General features: G+C 47.0%; 1 protein-coding gene across 3 annotated transcripts; it reads right to left on the bottom strand.

Moving 5' to 3' along the window:
- Positions 1-945: 945 nt before the first annotated feature.
- Positions 946-16580, bottom strand: LOC135553989 (suppressor of cytokine signaling 7-like). Of its 3 annotated transcripts, XM_064985970.1 has the most exons (9): positions 14751-16580; positions 12632-12696; positions 12327-12431; positions 9137-9282; positions 6586-6754; positions 3614-3742; positions 3186-3321; positions 2702-2854; positions 946-2519 (listed from the first exon to the last, which is right to left on the bottom strand). In XM_064985970.1, the coding sequence occupies exons 1-8, from the start codon at positions 16316-16318 to the stop codon at positions 2725-2727; spliced, it is 2448 nt and encodes an 815-aa protein (XP_064842042.1). In that variant the 5' UTR covers positions 16319-16580; the 3' UTR covers positions 946-2519; positions 2702-2724. The 3 variants fall into 3 exon arrangements, with proteins under 3 accessions (XP_064842042.1, XP_064842043.1, XP_064842044.1); XM_064985971.1 differs by lacking the exon at positions 12327-12431 and having other exon boundaries at positions 947-2519; positions 12626-12696; XM_064985972.1 differs by lacking the exon at positions 12327-12431 and having other exon boundaries at positions 948-2519.
- Positions 16581-18186: the final 1606 nt, after the last annotated feature.

The following is an 18186-nucleotide window of genomic DNA, read 5'->3' as shown; positions in this document are numbered from 1 at the left end:
GAATGTTTCAGTATTGACCATTTTAAACCCAAGAACATTTAGAACAGTAATCTCAGTAGGAAATATGCTAACATGATTGCCATTGCTAGCGAGATAGCAAACTAAATTCGTAAGAAGATATTTTCATAAAGAAAATCATTCAATCTGAAGATATTGTTGAGGAATATGAACGTCTTTTTCTTTTTCTTGAGCAGCTTCTTAAGTTTTTGCGTAAGAAGTGTGACTGGTGCTCTCACTTGGTTGCATAGTTTAGCTAAAACATAGAAAGTTCAATTGTCTTTAGACGTGCATCAACGCTGCATCCACATGACCATCAGCAGATATTCGTATGCCCAAGGCCATTATACAAGAACTAAGTACATTGATACATGCACATGATCTTCTGACAAATGCTTGTTTCTCATGGTAGTCAGATGTCTTCTCACAGTACCATGACGTGCGGTGAAGCTTTAAAAACATCCATTTTCAACAGTCCTATCCATCCTTCAGGCATTTCCTGGGCCGTTAATACCCGCCTCGCTGTGTAGCACTTGGCTGTGTGTGCATCAGTGGAGGCTGCTGAGGGGAGGACGGGTCATAATAATGAGTGGTGTAATGGCTGGAATGATGTCAAAGTGGCTTCGTACTATTCCATTTACTCCGTTCCAGCCATTATTATGAGCCGTCCTCCCCTCAGCAGCCTCCACTGGTGCTGCTGATCTCTCATAAAGCGCTATTCAAATTCTGGCCCCTCCTCTCACTCATTTCGCAGCTCGGGCCTTGTTGCATTTAACGAATGTCCTCCTCACACCAAGTCATTGCACACACCCGAACCATCAACTATTATTCTAGTCACGTCTTCCCATTCATGTGCTGTATCTCACACATCAGCCTAAATAAAAGGACATGCATTCTGTATGAGTACACACTCCACCAGGTAGAGGAATTGACAAATTCAGTGCACACACACCAACAATAAATACATGCACATCCTCATTGCTTTGCCAATGTACACATCAGCATAGTGTTCCCCTGCGGTGATATTAGAATAAAAGTTTATCAGAGGGACATGGGGGAGCAAAAGAGCACATACACACATGCATATAGTCCCTACACACACACACACACACACCTGAAATATAAGCTTGAAAATATCTAGAAAATAAAAAGGTTGGCTACCTCTAACTTATACCAGGTATATCTCAGTAAGTTGTAAAGGTTTATCATATAGAACGTACGGATTTGGTTTGTATACCTCTTCACATCCCATTGTTTCCAACCAGTCTTACCTAAGGCCCTTGTTGGCCTAGACATGGCGGAGATCCTGACGAGATGTAAATGAGATGCTGCAACCACCCTAACATTGTTAGCTACTGTGGGGAGGAGCTGGGAGTGTCGACTGCAGGATGGTAGAATTTGGTCCTCCTCAGGGTTCTGGCGCCAACTAGTGTCTACTTACCAACATCACTGTAGTGAAGAAGAGAAACGTAGTTCTGTGGTAGGTTGTGTGTTTGGTTGGAGAGACAATCACAAGAAGACATACAGACAGGTCAATACTCAATCCAAAGTACGTTACAGAGCAACGCACTGAACAGCCAACAATGTGCCTTTTCTGTTGGACCCCTTGGATTGAATTCTCGGCCATAGACGTAAAGTAAGGCGCTTTTCTCATGTTTTAAATTCCATCAACAGTTTTATTATTATTTGTTCTGGTAACGCATTTGCTCAATGACAGTATAGCAAGAGAACTCCAGTTGGATTCCAGAGTTGAGAGCCAACCACGATATCCTCCGGTGATGTTACGCCACCAAATAGCTGTTGGTGGATAACCAGAGTTAACGCCAACACACAGTATTTACACACACAGCTCAGGCACGCAGACACACACAGCTCAGGCAGTCAATACAAAATCAAACCATTGGCAACCAAATATTTTAAGAGGAAAAATTATATTTCTCTGTAGTTGAGAATGCATCACATCAGAACGATGGGTACAGTTTCTCCGCCTTGGCTGACATACAATAGACAGCTTGTTATACTCTGGTCCAAACAACGAGCGGTCCCTTTTCCCAGACCTTTTCAGAGCCGGGGTACAAAAAAAAGGACGAGTGCATCGTTTTCCAAAACTGATTTGGTTCCATATACTTCGACTCTCAACCTATCGTCTTAGCCTCTAGCTCAAGGGTGCGCTCGTTTCGACGTTGCAGTGATGTCCAGTCTTAGCTGGGGGGAGGGGGGGGGGGCTTACTGTAGTTAGCACAATGGCAAGTAGTTCAGTTCAGCCCCGCGGTCAGATATCTTCCTCACTGGCCGGGTGGGTGCAGTTTCCTCATCCCCTGCCCCTCCTCCAGTTTCTGTGAGCCAATCAAAAAGGGAGGGTGGTGGATCATCCGAAACCCTGCCCCAGACGTCCGGATACCGAGTCAACCAAGAGCGCTGATTAGTGCACAGTCTGGCACAAGAGGTTTTGAGCGAGACTGTGCTTGGGGACAGTCACCATCAGTCTTCAGGTAAGCTGTTCACGTGTATAAAAAACAAACCTGCAACAAAGGAGAAGGACATTATATGCACTGACCAGTGGCCACACTAAACAATACACACTACAATGTTTTCATTGAAAATATATGGAAAAGTCAATTGTATAATGTACCGAATACAGTATTTCAGTATAAATGTATTTCACAACACTGCTTAATTGGTGGCCCAAGCGTCCATCACTCACTTGATCCAATGATCCTCCAAATGCTACGTTTGAGACTCCGGCTGGCCAGTCGCCAGTTGGGTGGTCGTGTCCCGCCCCATCTCCTTGACTGACATGTACATCTCCTCCTCAGGATCGTAGTAGTAGAACCTTCGCAGGTAGACTATGAGGGGCCTACGGGAAGAGACAGGGTACATTTTATACAAGCCCTTCCAATACAGAACTATCTGCCTGTGTGTATTAATGGATAGAAAATATAACCATCCCAATACATACTATCAAAATCTTCCATTATGTCAATATCTTAAACAATCCCACCATTGCACACAAATCCCAATACCTTCTCTGCCTTCAGATGTTTCACTTTGTACACTAGAGGGCACTATATCGTGGGTCACTGGTCTATGCAGGGCAGTGCATGTAGATAGGCAGCCAGAGCTCTTGAATGTGGTCTATATGTTGTTTCTATAATGTGGGCAGATCTAGGTGTTGTGTTTCTACGTACGTGGGCAGGGGGAGCTCCTGGATGTGGTCTATGCGGACCAGCTGGCGAATGCAGAAGCGACAGAGGTGCTGCAGGGACTTGACACTGCTGAAGCGGGACACTGGGTAGAGTAGCTGGACCGGGGTCGGGGGGAGGCCTGGAGGAGGAACCATATTAAAATGTACATCATTGGCAGGAACACACATCATAAGCATACTAAATACCCTAGATAGTGAACTACATCCTCCACAATATACAAATACAACACTAATTACAAAAATATAGTAAAGTCAAAACAAATCTATGTCTTAATTAATTGACAACCCAGTGCTAAATAGATGTTAGGAATAGCAACTTTAAAATGGTGCTGCATGTAACCTGATTCAGATCCATACACAGTGACAGAGCTGTCATTTAGATGTGTCCCACTCTGATTGGTAGGTTCTTACCTGGGACACGTGAGCGCAGGAAGTAGAGGAATTTTCCATTCTTGGAGTGCATGATGGCTCGTTCGATAAACTCCACCACAGAATGACAGCGGTCCTCAAACTTTGGGTGACACCAGAGGCTGAAGGTTCCTGTGAACAAGAGAGAAAAAGACCAATCAATAAGACACCCTAAAGACAGTAGTTAGCACAATGGCAAGACGCGAAGTTAAAACACTCCAATGGCAAGACGCGACATGAAACCGTTCCAATGGCAAGACGCGACGTGAAACCGTTCCAATGGCAAGACGCGACGTGAAACCGCTCCAATGGCAAGACGCGACGTGAAACCGTTCCAATGGCAAGACGCGACGTGAAACCGCTCCAATGGCAAGACGCGACGTGAAACCGTTCCAATGGCAAGACGCGACGTGAAACCGTTCCAATGGCAAGACGCGACGTGAAACCGTTCCAATGGCAAGACGCGACGTGAAACCATCCAATGGCAAGACGCGACGTGAAACCGTTCCAATGGCAAGACGCGACGTGAAACCATCCAATGGCAAGACGCGACGTGAAACCGCTCCAATGGCAAGACGCGACGTGAAACCGCTCCAATGGCAAGACGCGACGTGAAACCATCCAATGGCAAGACGCGACGTGAAACCATCCAATGGCAAGACGCGACGTGAAACCGTTCCAATGGCAAGACGCGACATGAAACCGCTCCAATGGCAAGACGCGACGTGAAACCGCTCCGATGGCAAGACGCGACGTGAAACCGCTCCAATGGCAAGACGCGACGTGAAACCATCCAATGGCAAGACGCGACGTGAAACCGTTCCAATGGCAAGACGCGACGTGAAACCATCCAATGGCAAGACGCGACGTGAAACCGTTTTAATGGCAAGACGCGACGTGAAACCGTTCCAATGGCAAGACGCGACGTGAAACCGTTCCAATGGCAAGACGCGACGTGAAACCATCCAATGGCAAGACGCGACGTGAAACCGCTCCAATGGCAAGACGCGACGTGAAACCATCCAATGGCAAGACGCGACGTGAAACCGTTCCAATGGCAAGACGCGACGTGAAACCGTTCCAATGGCAAGACGCGACGTGAAACCGTTCCAATGGCAAGACGCGACGTGAAACCATCCAATGGCAAGACGCGACGTGAAACCGTTCCAATGGCAAGACGCGACGTGAAACCATCCAATGGCAAGACGCGACGTGAAACCGCTCCAATGGCAAGACGCGACGTGAAACCGCTCCAATGGCAAGACGCGACGTGAAACCATCCAATGGCAAGATGCGACGTGAAACCATCCAATGGCAAGACGCGACGTGAAACCGTTCCAATGGCAAGACGCGACATGAAACCGCTCCAATGGCAAGACGCGACGTGAAACCGTTCCAATGGCAAGACGCGACGTGAAACCGCTCCAATGGCAAGACGCGACGTGAAACCGCTCCAATGGCAAGACGCGACGTGAAACCATCCAATGGCAAGACGCGACGTGAAACCGTTCCAATGGCAAGACGCGACGTGAAACCATCCAATGGCAAGACGCGACGTGAAACCGTTCCAATGGCAAGACGCGTGTGAAACCATCCAATGGCAAGACGCGACGTGAAACCGTTCCAATGGCAAGACGCGACGTGAAACCATCCAATGGCAAGACGCGACGTGAAACCATCCAATGGCAAGACGCGACGTGAAACCGCTCCAATGGCAAGACGCGACGTGAAACCATCCAATGGCAAGACACGACGTGAAACCGTTCCAATGGCAAGACGCGACGTGAAACCGCTCCAATGGCAAGACGCGACGTGAAACCGTTCCAATGGCAAGACGCGACGTGAAACCGTTCCAATGGCAAGACACAACACGAAACCATCCAATGGCAAGACGCGACGTGAAACCATCCAATGGCAAGACGCGACACGAAACCGTTCCAATGGCAAGACACAACACGAAACCATCCAATGGCAAGACACAACACGAAACCATCCAATGGCAAGACACAACACGAAACCATCCAATGGCAAGACACAACACAAATCCATCCAATGGCAAGACACAACACGAAACCATCCAATGGCAAGACACAACACGAAACCATCCAATGGCAAGACACAACACGAAACCATCCAATGGCAAGACACAACACAAATCCATCCAATGGCAAGACACAACACGAATCCATCCAATGGGAAGACAACATGAAACCATCCAACATGTGTGTGTATATGGCTGACATCTTTAGTAAAAAGTGCTGCATGAGAGTGCATGTAAAGTAGGATCGTGCAGAGTAGTCTGACAAAAGAGGATCGTAACAGATATGGGCAACTGTTCTGAAAGGATTGCATTTATTTTAAATTATCAGTAAATGGAAGACAAAAAATACTTTTTGGGGTGACATCGTGGATCTATTAATAAAGTGCAAAATGCTACGTGGTCTAAGTAACTCAACTGATTCGCTTGCCTGTCTGTAAAGAGAAGGGCGGGAAGTACGTTGATCCTGCTTCTCTGATTGGATAGAGTGAAGCTGTATTTCTCCGTCCACCCGCTTTACTTAACAATTTCACCCGGTCACTTCTCCCCGCATGTTTCAGTCTGATCATTTATATTGCTACCGCCTCCTATCAATGTGCATAGTGTCTAAAAAAACATTTAACGCTGATACTCAGTCAGAATGCGTGACAGCAAACTCGCTGAATACAGAAACAGACAGACGCCCCTCCGCGCGCTGCTCCTCGTCTGCAGCTAGTTTTGGTCTATAAACGTGCAGGGAGATGGGCACTTTGCCGACATCCATTTAGGCATATTAAACACTTCCACGTTTTCGGATCACGAGTATCATCCGATTCCACTATCAACTATCAATTTCCGGAACCGATTACGAGTCCAGCCAGATTGGAACACCCCTAACGTAGAGTACATGTAAGCGTGTGTGAATGTGCATGCCTGCTTGTGTGTGTGTGTAACTCACCTCTGTAGTGCTCCATGCGTGTGTGGTGGGTGACTCCCTGGGAGCGGAAGCTGAGGCTGAGGATGTAGCGGGGGTCAGAGCTGTCCCTCACCAGGAACGCTCCATCTGGCTTGGCCTTCAGCTTCATCTCCGCATCCTCCCAGTTCATAGGACCCCAGTACCAGCCACACTATGATCACACAGATGCAGACAAATTCACATCAAATATACACGCAACGCACATCTAAAGACAAGTAGTGTTAGAATTATTTGCCTGTGTTCTGGGATGCGTTTGTCATCACCTAAGTCTTGTCTAACTGAACCTAGCTCTGGGCACGTTCGTAAATTCAATCTGGCCATCTATTCCGATTTCAGAGCACTCTCGTCTGAGAGCACCAGAGTGCAGAATAACTGATGAATTTACAAAACGCCCAACACCCGTTAAATATGGCTGGTACCAGTAAACGTTGGCAAAAAAAACATTATTCAATTGTTGCCAGCATCAGTCACCAACGCACCGGATAACATGAAAACAGCCTAACCAGCTCTGCTAGGGCGAGTAAACTGGTCAGATTGAGGTGTTCTCATATTTGTGTCTGGAAGTAGCTAGCAGCCTACTTGCCGTTGTGAGGTGAGAACTCTCGGATCAACCCTACTCTTCGGCCAGGGAGTCCGGTGTGCGCTCTGAACATTCTGAATTTAGAACGGACAATATGACAACGCTCTGAATTTACAAACGCCCAGAGCGCACTCTGGGACTTCAGGGTGAATTTACAAACACACCCTCTGGGTCGGAGCCTAGCACGGTGTCTCTGTGTCTATACTCAGCCTTGTCTCAAGGTAGTAAGTTGGTGGTCTGTTGATATCCCTCTAGTGGTGTGGGGGCTGTGCTTTGGCAAAGTGGGTGGGGTTATATCCTGCCTGGTTGACCCTGTCCGGGGGTATCGTCGGACGGGCCACAATGTCCCCAACCCCGCGTCTCAGCCTTCAGAGTCAGTCTGTCCTTCTGGTGTATTTCTCCTGTCTTATCTGGTGTCCTGTGTGTCTAAGTATGCTCCCTCTAATTCTCCCATCTCTCTCTAATTCTCTCAGAGGACCTTGCCTCAGGAGTACCTGGCCTGATGACTCCTGGCTGTCCCCAGTCCACATGGTCGTGCTGCTGATTCAGTTCTAACTGTTCTACCTGCGGCCATAGAACCCTGACCTTTCACCGGACGTGCTACCTTGTCCCAGATCTGCTGTTTTCATCTCCTCACTCTCTACCGCACCTGCTGTCTCGGCCTCTGAATACTCAGCTATGAAAAGCCGATTGACATTTACTCCTGAGGTGCTGACCTGTTGCACCCTCTACAACCACTGTGATTATTATTTGACCCTGCTGGTCATCTATGAAAGTTTGAACATCTTGGCCTTAAATGGTCATGTATTCTTATAATCTTCACCCGGCACAGCCAGAAGAGGACTGGCCACCCCTCAGAGCCTGGTTCCTCTCCAGGTTTCTTCCTAGGTTCCTGCCTTTCTAGGGAGTTTTTCCTAGCTTCTACATCTGCATTGTAGATGCCAGCATTTATTGGGAACACTGAGGCTGTAACCATTTTAAAATAGAATTCTAACAGTGGCCAAGAAGCCTACTGTGGCTATTTGATCAAAAGGTAGGCCTATCAGAGTGGACTTCCATTAAAACAATGGAGAGAATTCGTCCCTTTAGATTTTAACATGGAAACAGTAGCAGCCAATGTGTGGTGTTCAATGTAGGCCTTCATTCCGTGAGACTTTTGGAGTAAAAAATGCAGGGCTTGGCATTAACCTGTTTATCCACTGAAAATGAGTTGTTTGAGGCAAGAAACCACTTTACAAAATAAAGTTCATTAATACTCACATACCATTATTAGAGAATCAGAATCAAGCCTACTAAGCCCGTCTCAAAATACAACACTGTCGCTTTAAGACAGAACATTTTCTTTACCTGACTCGCTTTTCAAAGATGACTAGAAATTCCCGTTTTGCTCGCTTGTCGGAAGCAACCACTCCCCCATTGTTGACTAAAAATTTGCTATAACTGGGCTAATAACTCACTATAAAATAATTTGAACAAATGTGGCGACATGCAGCTCTATCTTTGATCTCAAAACAAGCGCATCTACTCGCGACCACTCATGCTGTAAACACAGTCCCGTTTAAAGTGAATGACACAGATCCATATATGGCAATGATCTATTTGCACATTAGGATACTGCAGCTCTGATTGGTTTTGCCGCACTGGTCTACAGATGACAGGCTGAGTCGTGCCTGTTAACGCAATAGAATCCTACTCCGGTACGTTCTGCCTACAAGAAAACCTCTTGCATAGTTTGTTTTGTTGCGGTATGTTGAATGGAAAGTGGCTTAATATTGGCAATTCAAGTTCAATCTCGTGCTTCTCTGCGCAGGCTGATATTTCTTATGTGCGGCAGTCCCGGGGGAGCTGCGTACCCGTGCACGCACGCAGCTTAAGGGAACATTGACTATGTCTGAATCTAGCACCGTGTCTGTAAGAATGTCAATGTGCCCATGTACACATGACATGTCCTACTTTTTCCAGTTCCCGGAGGCTTGTGGCAAAGCTGCTGGCATCGGGGCGGCTCAGTGGGCACAGCATGGGGCGCTGGTCCACCAGAGACGGGTTCTGGCCGTCGCCAGGCAGCGGAATGGGCCGGGGGAGGCCCCGCAGGAACGTATCTGAAACACAGGGCCACACACAGACACACACACACACTCAGATCCAGGGTCCATCATTCACTCGCAATTGTGGCTCCGAGAACATTCTGTGAAATGGGCATTAGAAATGCATGGTATTTCTAGAAATTGTTGCCAAGTTAGCCATAAATTCACCCTGCTTAAAAGAAGCATGAGCAAGTGTGTGCCTCAGGGAAAGCACTTGTGCGTCATTTGTCCTGACTATGTGGCCTAACAAACAAAGGTTAAAATATTGTGTGGAATGACACGTCTGTGATAACATAATGAATATGTCTGTATATCATGCATGTACAGGAGTAGTCTATAAGTTCATGTCTATGTCGGGTACAGACGGCCATGAAACGGATATAGTCACTTCATCTGCCTCAGTCTCTGACAATCTCACCAGTCTGTCTGAACATAATCACCAAATCATTCAACCAGACACGTTTCAACATCATGCAAACTGACCAGGCTTAACTGGGCATAATCAAAATCGTAGGTGTGCACAACGTGACAACGTATAATGTCGCCATTTTCCCAGAGATGGTGATCAACGCTATCCTTTTCCTGAAAATGGTAACGAGTCTCGTTATCTGCCCCTTTCTAAATCTTGTTCTTCATTAGGGACCCCCCCATGTTACTTTTCCTTCCCTGCTGCCTCTGATCACGCCAATTTTCCAAGGCCTTTCTCTGAGCTGGCCCTATTAAAGCAAGAGAAATTGTCTGGTAAACCTGCAGGGGCTTATTCAGGGGGTTGCACTGTTTCACAGTGTTTGGATATCAATGTGGAAGGACAAATGATTCTGTGTCAGAACACGGAATTGCAAAGAAACCGGAGACGCGCCAGCTCTAACGACACACTATAATTTCTGACGATATAACGTCGCTCAGTAGATGACAAAATACCAATGCTAGTAGTCTGTATGTGCATAGGCAAATGCTTACAGGAGGAGGAAGAAGAAACCTTGTTAGCGAAAGCAATAATAGCCCAAACATTAACCCTACTGTGTCAGAATATCTGTTAACCAAACTCATTAAAAGTGTCCAGAAACTATACTGGCTTTGCACCAATGCAATTACCACATACTTCAATAGCAACGTTAAAAACAGAAGAGGGGGACATTTAAATGTCAACCTTTGTGTCACAGTAAATGACCTATGATAAATTGTTCCCATTTAGAGTTGTATTGGCTCTCCTCTCCTACTGTGTTTGTTGGGTCTCAAACAATAGGAGTTCAAATGAACTGCTAGTGAATCAATGCAACTTATTCTTAACCCCTTCATGACTTGAGAAAAATGGCCATCATCTATCGAGTTGATTTAACAGCCTACCAACTGAAATGAGATAGATTTGTCACAGTAAAATGGACCGTGTACCCTTCTAAAAAAAAATCAACCTCTGATTTCTCAATTCTCCAGCCTGTCTTTATGAGTATCTCCCTGTGCCCCACTGGTAAGCCCCCTTGACCTGTCTTGCCCCGGCTTTGCTCTTACCATTGAGGCTGAGGCTATGCTGGATGAAGGAATGGGAGGGATGAAGCGGCCGCAGGGGCAGCGACTGCATGGAGGCCCCCACGCCACTCTCTAGGAAAGGCCCGGGCTGCGGCCCACCACCACCCTGAACTTTACAAAGATCAAATGGCAAAATGTGGGCTTCCTTTTAAGTTGATCCTAGTGATGGCTGAATGTCACACCATAAGAGAAAGGACTCTTGGTGGTAACATTACATAAGCTCACATTTTGCCTCAAAAGAAACCACAAGAATGGATATTCATTGTGTGTCTCACGTCCAAACTGGGTACTGTTGGTGTCAGAAGTGGTATCCCGACACACAGTGATGTGACAGTCAAGCCACAGAGCGACAATGACACCAGGCAGAGCATATGAAGAAAGCAGTGACGGATCACCGAGCTGGACAGACGTTGGCATAGCAAGGCATCGAGCAAATACCCATCTGTATCCCCATTCCCTTAGTCTCGTTTGTCCTCCAAAATGCTGCTGGAGCTCCAGTATCGTCATCCTACATTAAAATGGACAAAACCTCTATCGCAACCTAGATGCCCCTAAGCCCCTAATGATTGTCGTGTGTCGAGGAAGTGTGGCCGGACGCCCAGGTCAGAGGAACCAGAACGGCTTTAGTCGCTAGAGACATAGGTATGAAGTAGGCTAATGGGAAAATGTGGGATCTTTCGTCATACAAAAAAAAAAAAAAACGACCTGCGCCTCAGCAACGCAAGTGCTCTCCGTACCGTTGTCTGATCCTGACTGCATTGTGTATCTTCAGGCTGATGACGGTCTCAGCCTTGGCGTCGACCACATTACTAACGCTAATTAGTGCCAACCTACTAGAACATGGTCTTAAGAAAGAAACCCACACCTCGTCTGAGGCCAACACAGCCCACAGAAAGAGGAACAGAGTGATGACTCAGTTGCAATGCAGACAGGAAAGCTAGGAGTAACACACACACACACACAGTGATAGACAGAGAGAGCGAGCTTCGTCAACCAAATCAAATTCAGTTCTGCAATTCTGATCCTGTACCGTAAGTCACAAGGCCTAATGCATTTGAAGTCACAGAAAACCAATGAGTCATTGTTGTAATAAGAGCCAAATGGCACCGAACCATAAATGTGCTAGTGTCCGTCCTAACACGTATATAACTATTGAGTTTCTGAAATTGGTTTACACAGTGAACCGTTACACACATGCCAACTATAAAACATTGAGGCAGCAACTACTGCTGTTGAGATTGGATAAACTAACCATGCTTAACTCCTGACCACCTTTTCTAACCCTCCGATCGATCGATCGATCGATAGAGAGAGATAGATATATATCTATTTATTTCTTACATCTGGCCCTTACACAAATCCTCAATGTACTTTTGCATTTGCATCAATGTTTTTGTGGAAAAGGAGAAAAGGCCCAGAAAAACATAAGAATGTGAAAAGGGGCAGCCCAGCAGCAGTGTGACATACGGAGAAGAGGGTGACGTGACAGAAGAAACACCAAGGAAATGTAAGCAAGAGAGAGAGGAAAGTACCCAGCAGACTGAGGCTTCGCCTGGGCGGAGGTGGAGGTGTCGGGGGTTGCAGAGAGTTCACCCCTCTACGAGAAATATCCACGTCTACAAGGGACACAGTCTCACCTGGAGAGAGAGATCCAGGGACAGACAATGAGAAACAGAGGGGGGGGGGAGATCCTATATGGCACATAAGTGTACATGCGTAAGTGAGTCGCACACTCTCCCGGGCAACAAGCACCCATTACCGACCCATATACATCGACATGAAGCGAAAGCCACATTCGGAAACAGAAGCGCACAAACACTCAAGTACACACAATTACCGGTGAAGGCAGGACCGAAGGCCACCGGAGAGAAGGCACTTTGGGGCCTGGAGTGCTGGAGTTTGCTGTGGAGAGACAGAGAGAGGGTCAAACATAAGAGAAGCCCTTACCTCGTCCTAAGAACCAGCATCATCAGCAACACTTCAATCCCCCACCGTTCATATTTTAACCATCTCTCTCAGCCTCATGACTTTGACCTTTCAACTGTATGAGCTACTGTAGCTGGTGCAGGAGAAACCAGTGGTCTATTTCTCAAGGGTACACTGTGCCTCGACACCAAGAACTGAGATCCATCTCTGCCACGCACCCCTCTGGGATGTAGTGGGTCAGACGCTTACCTCTGGCTGGAGGACCTGACCAGCGATGATCTAACAGAGTGCCCTCGAATCAGCTCGTTTCATTTTTTAAGCAGAGTCACCTACATTGAGCCTGTGAAGTCAGCAGCCAGCGACTCAAAATTATCATTGAGGGTCTTGAGGATGTTGTCTATTTCAACAGACTTGTTTGATACATTTTTTAAAGATATATATATATATATATATATATATATATATATAGCCTATTTTCTGAAGCAAAAAGACATGCTTAAGATTTACGGTATTAAACTGATATGAAGCAGCACAAAGAGCTCCTCTGATTACACGAGCCTTCGTTGACTGGAGCATTTCTGTGATGTAACTTCTTGTTTGGATAGCCCTCCTTAGCTTAACTCTTCCCTCTAAAACAAAGCACCACTCCACAGTTGGGGATTGTTTGGGAAGCTTCTGGAAGGCCTGCCAGGGTGATAGCTGTGCCTTGCTGGCTGCCAGATTCCTTTGCTCTGTGCAGCGGGGGCCAACCTGTGTGTGTGTGTGTGAGAGAGAGAGTGACAGTGCTAGTGAGTGACATTGCTAGTGGGGAACACCCAGCATGCCGCTTGAGCTAAGCCTGATGCACAGCAGGGTAAACAGCAGCTGATATTCAGCCCCCCACGCCACCGACAAATTCCTTCCCACAAGCCAACCTCCCTCCCCACACCCTTTCCCCTCGCTTAGAAGAGGAGCCATGTTCGCCGAGAGCAGGGGAAAAAATAAACTGCCTGGTGAGGAACACTGATTTCCCATCATGTTCAGTAATGACACATCTCAGGTTTGTGCATTCAGAATGAAAAGGAAACATATAGGAGCCGTGCTCAGACAGACAGACATGATGACTGACTGGGTTAGATCATGAACCTGACCTAGATTTGACGACAGCAAGTCAGCCAGTGAGCGTTTGAAGGGTCAAATAAGATGCCAGCTGTCCCGACAGTTAAAAAAATAAAAAATAATATTAAGATAAAAACATGACAGAAATAAGACTTTACTATTGGCAGGGCTAGTAAAAGGGGGAGGGGCTAGTGTATGCATTTAAGAATATCTCAGTAACTGCGGAGCATTCTGTCAAGGCTACAATAAAAGCAAGTGTGAACAAACGCACAACTGCGGCAACGTCGGTTGACATTTTGAATCTTCACTGAATTGGGAGTTCAGAACCCATCATGCCTAAGAAGGGGGATTAAGTTCGTAATCAAAGTCAAACGTACGTGGCGTCATCACCCTCTTAGACGTTACTGTACTGTAGCATTTGGTCTTCTACTCAACAGGCCCGAGTTCCAGCATGTTTCTTCAAGAACATGTTAAGTTAAATCAACTTTCTCGTACTGTTTTCAGCGCTAATCATAAAACAGCTGAGTAAGAGTAACATGTGATTTTGTTGACGAGGTGAGCTAAAAGCTCTCATATCTAAATGTTTGTCTCTCACTGGGAAAATTGACTGCGGTTACATTAACCACTAGTCTACCTTTAGTGCCTGTGGCACTATAACCATCCTTCATTTCGGCTACTAACAGCTTAACTTCCATAATAAATAACTCTAGTACGCCCACATTGTTTTAGTGCCTCCAGCGCTATAATAATCCCCTGTAAAGCCACTAATAGGTTATAACTGTACTAGACCAACACTAGCCGAGACCGCAGAGCTGTCGGCGTACCCTCAGCTTCACCACCATGTCCTCTCCCAGTCCCCCCTGCCAGACCAACACTATTTAAAGACCCAGTCAGAGACCCAGGGCTGTCCCCTTCCCTCTCCTTAACCTCACCTCCCTGTGTCCTGGTCTGAGCTGGTGGATCCGGAGCCCCACACATCCATCTGGCTGCCCCCGGAGGAGGTGGAGGAGGCCAGCGAGGGCCTCTTGTCCAGGTGGCGACTGGAGCCGCTGCTGCTCTTGGTCCGGAATAGTTTGCTCAGACGGATCTTCAGAGAGCCTTTCCTGGACTTCCCTCTGGTCGTCTTCTCGCCCCCTGCTGCCCCCTCTACTACTAAGGGTGAGGCGGCTCTCAACATCACCCCTAACTTCGGCGTTGTGGCCCTGCTTTGGGGCTGGGACTGGGAGGTTTGGCTGGGAGGGTCCTGTGAGGGTAAGGTGCCAGATAAGGTGGCGGAGGCTTCCACCACCTGCTGGCCTGTGGTGTTAGAGGCCAGAGACAGGGAGGAAGATGTTAAGGCTGCAGCAGAGCCCAGGGAATCCAGCGGGGAGGGACACACCTGGGGGCCACAGGCACGGGCCTCCCCGGCCAGCCTGTGTACCTGCCTCATTAGTCCCGTGAGGGAACCGCTGGAGAAAGCCACCCGCCCGCCCTGCCCCGTGTCCGTCTCACCCTCCTGCCTGGGGACACCACATTTAAACTCCTCCCCGCCGATCCCCAGCTCCCCCACTTCCTCCGAGTCCAGGCCCTCCAGTACCAGGAGGGCGTCACTGGTTTCACTAGGGTCCTCTCCGGGGCCCATGCCCCCAGTTGCCGAAGCCAGGATGCTCTGACAGGAACAGCGAGTCATCTCTCCTCTCTCCTTCAGCAGCATCTCTGAGGCCTGGCCCAGCTCCCCCAGCCTCCGGGCCAGGTTGAGCACCGTATCGTCCAGGTGGTGGTGGTAGTTGTTGTCCCCTGTTGAACAGGTCTTCCTGGGGTCCAGGATGTCGAAGCAGAGAGACTTGTCCAGGAGCGGAGGCCAGTCCATGGCATCAGTGACCAGGCGGTGCCGGTGGCAGAGCCCATCTCCCTCTCCAGCCAGGTCACCAGCATCTGTGACCACCTTGGACAGCTTCATAATGGGGTGCCACTGAAGCCTCTGGTGTTGCACATCCATGTTGTTGTCACTGGTCATCATGACACAGACAGAACTGGCTTCCTGTTTATCAACCTCACTTACCTGGAAGCCAGGAGTTTGCTGGAGGCCGCATTCAAAAACACCGTCGCTTGTCCTAAGGAGGTTCTGAAATACCATCAGCTGAGCCCGCGACCCTCTGCCCGAGCCATGAGGGAAATCGAAACGGTGAGCCACGGCGAAGTCTGGTGGTTGAGGCGCATCAGAAGCTGAGGGTCGAGTCAGCATCATGCCGCTGTCAAGGGCTCCCGTCCGGCTCTCGACCTGTGAACTATAGTGCGGGGAGGGATTGCTCGGAATCGCCGGGCCTGCTGTGGGGTTGTTCGGATCAAATTCAAACCCAGTGTTGATATTGTTGCCATGATTACCCAAGACAGCTTTCCCGAATCCGGAAACCACTCCACCGCCCAACGTCAAATTCTCATCGTCCAATCGGTCATATTCAGCCGCAGAAACCAAGCGCATCAAGACAAAATCTGGAGACATATCTTGCGCGTTATTCATTATTACGCCTCAATTCCGTACAAGAGGCGCCGCGTACCGACTCTGTTCTTACATAACATTAAGAAAAATAAATAGCACGGTTGCTGACTGCAAACACATCATTCTACATAACGAACGCCATTTGAAGTTCCATATTCCTCGTGGGGGAAATATATATATATATATATATAAATGTATGCTAATAAACAAAAACACATCTAAATCGTTCCTTCAGTATTGCTGACGCCGATTCACTCTTCGAAGACAACATGGATGTAATGGGCGGCTGCGCAGAGAGGACATCAATAATCTACTTCTTCTGGTAATAAAGGAGGCCCATACTCACACAAAAACGAAAAACCGCCACCTGCTGGAAAATACAGATTTTCGGCCCATGTATTCCTCGGAGTGAGGGATAACTGGGGCCGAAATATGTATTCTCCAGCAGGTGGCGTTTTATTTGTTTTGCTCACCAAGCTAGGTTTTTTTGGGGTGGCGGTCAATAAGTATCGAATTTGGTCAACCAAAAATGTAATGGCTTATTTGTTCGAATATACGTTTCTTAATGCTTCGGTTGTTAACGAGCGTACTGATATAAGTAGGAAACTCATTTAGAACAAAGCACTACTTCAAGATGAAATTTTACATTTCATAGATTTTTTTTTAGTGTTTGCTCTTTGTGATCGTCGTCCTCGAGCCTTTTAGGTGACTGTGTACAACGTCATCAGTTGCTGCTCCGCTCATTCCAGATATCATCCCACTCTTCATGGTCAAGTATAAATGAACCACCCAGTTTCTAATTTCACTGTGCTATTTTAGATGCATTGTATCTCTCTTAGCAAATGTAGTCTTCACAATGATCCAAGTTTTGCATTTCACCCATTTATAAGGAGTCACATGTCTGTCCAAATCAGCATGGCAGGTTTATGAGACAGCACTGTACCATTTCAACTTTTAAATTGAGTTGTGGGGAAATAAAACCAACACTTGGCAGTTCAGTCAGCCGGGCACTAGCCGTGACGCAACACCTGACAATATATTGTATTTGGTAGTTGACAGTGTACTGCACTTCCATGTTTCTTTCCCGTTATCCGTAGGATTGGACATCAGGTAATAACACACATCTGTGGTTTGGGTCAACTTCTAACATAGCTATTCCAAATTCTGCTCAGATCAAATGTACTTTGTCTATGGTCCCTGTTGAGATGTAGTGCACCAGAATGGTGAATAAAATGCCAAAATTGTTAATTACTGGCATTTGAAAAATTGATCAACCTGTCAAGTTAATGTCTGGAGGGACAAGAGTAATGTTTAGCTGACTTTCCTTTTAAGCAAGATAGAATAATGATCTACACACACTCAATGCAAGGGTATAAGGGTCAGCAGACACAAGTGACAGCCATTTACAGAAGAACATTGAAAGGTTACAGTGTTAAGTACAATATAGATTTTTATTAGTTTACTAGGTTGGAAATTAAGAAAAGAAAAAAAGCAGGTTGTCATAATGTTCACAATTCTATATTCATGTTGCAATTCTTAATATCATTTCAACACATGACATGGTGTAAATAGCCAAGCCCATGAGGACAATGTTACACAATCCAAAGTGGTGTGAGGACCAAAGTCACCGCAAAAAAAAATGTCCAATCTCAAATCAAATGGAAAACGCCTCATATCCAACACGTATGCATTGGAGAACGTAAACAGTACAAAACAGTGATGACAAGTTAAATTGAACCCGATTGATTATGCCAATATAGACAGATACATTTTCTGGAAGTTTCTGGGGGGAGGGGGGGGGGTCTCGACCAACCTAACGTTGCCATGGACACCGAAGTCATCACAGTGCATTACAAACAGTTGCAAGAAACAAAAGAAAATACAGACCA

The sequence above is a fragment of the Oncorhynchus masou genome, chromosome 14 (genome assembly GCF_036934945.1).
Source record: "Oncorhynchus masou masou isolate Uvic2021 chromosome 14, UVic_Omas_1.1, whole genome shotgun sequence".
NCBI classification, from domain to species: Eukaryota; Metazoa; Chordata; class Actinopteri; order Salmoniformes; family Salmonidae; genus Oncorhynchus; species Oncorhynchus masou.
This window is presented reverse-complemented; position numbering and strand designations above follow the sequence as displayed.

Coding starts and splice junctions, on each gene's coding strand:
- LOC135553989 (XM_064985970.1), bottom strand. CDS start 16,318: ATGAATAACGCGCAAGATATGTCTCCAGATTTTGTCTTGATGCGCTTG. Junction 9,283..12,326: donor GCGAAGCCTCAGTCTGCTGG/GTACTTTCCTCT, acceptor CCTGTGTTTCAG/ATACGTTCCTGCGGGGCCTC. Junction 3,743..6,585: donor ACGCATGGAGCACTACAGAG/GTGAGTTACACA, acceptor TCTTGTTCACAG/GAACCTTCAGCCTCTGGTGT.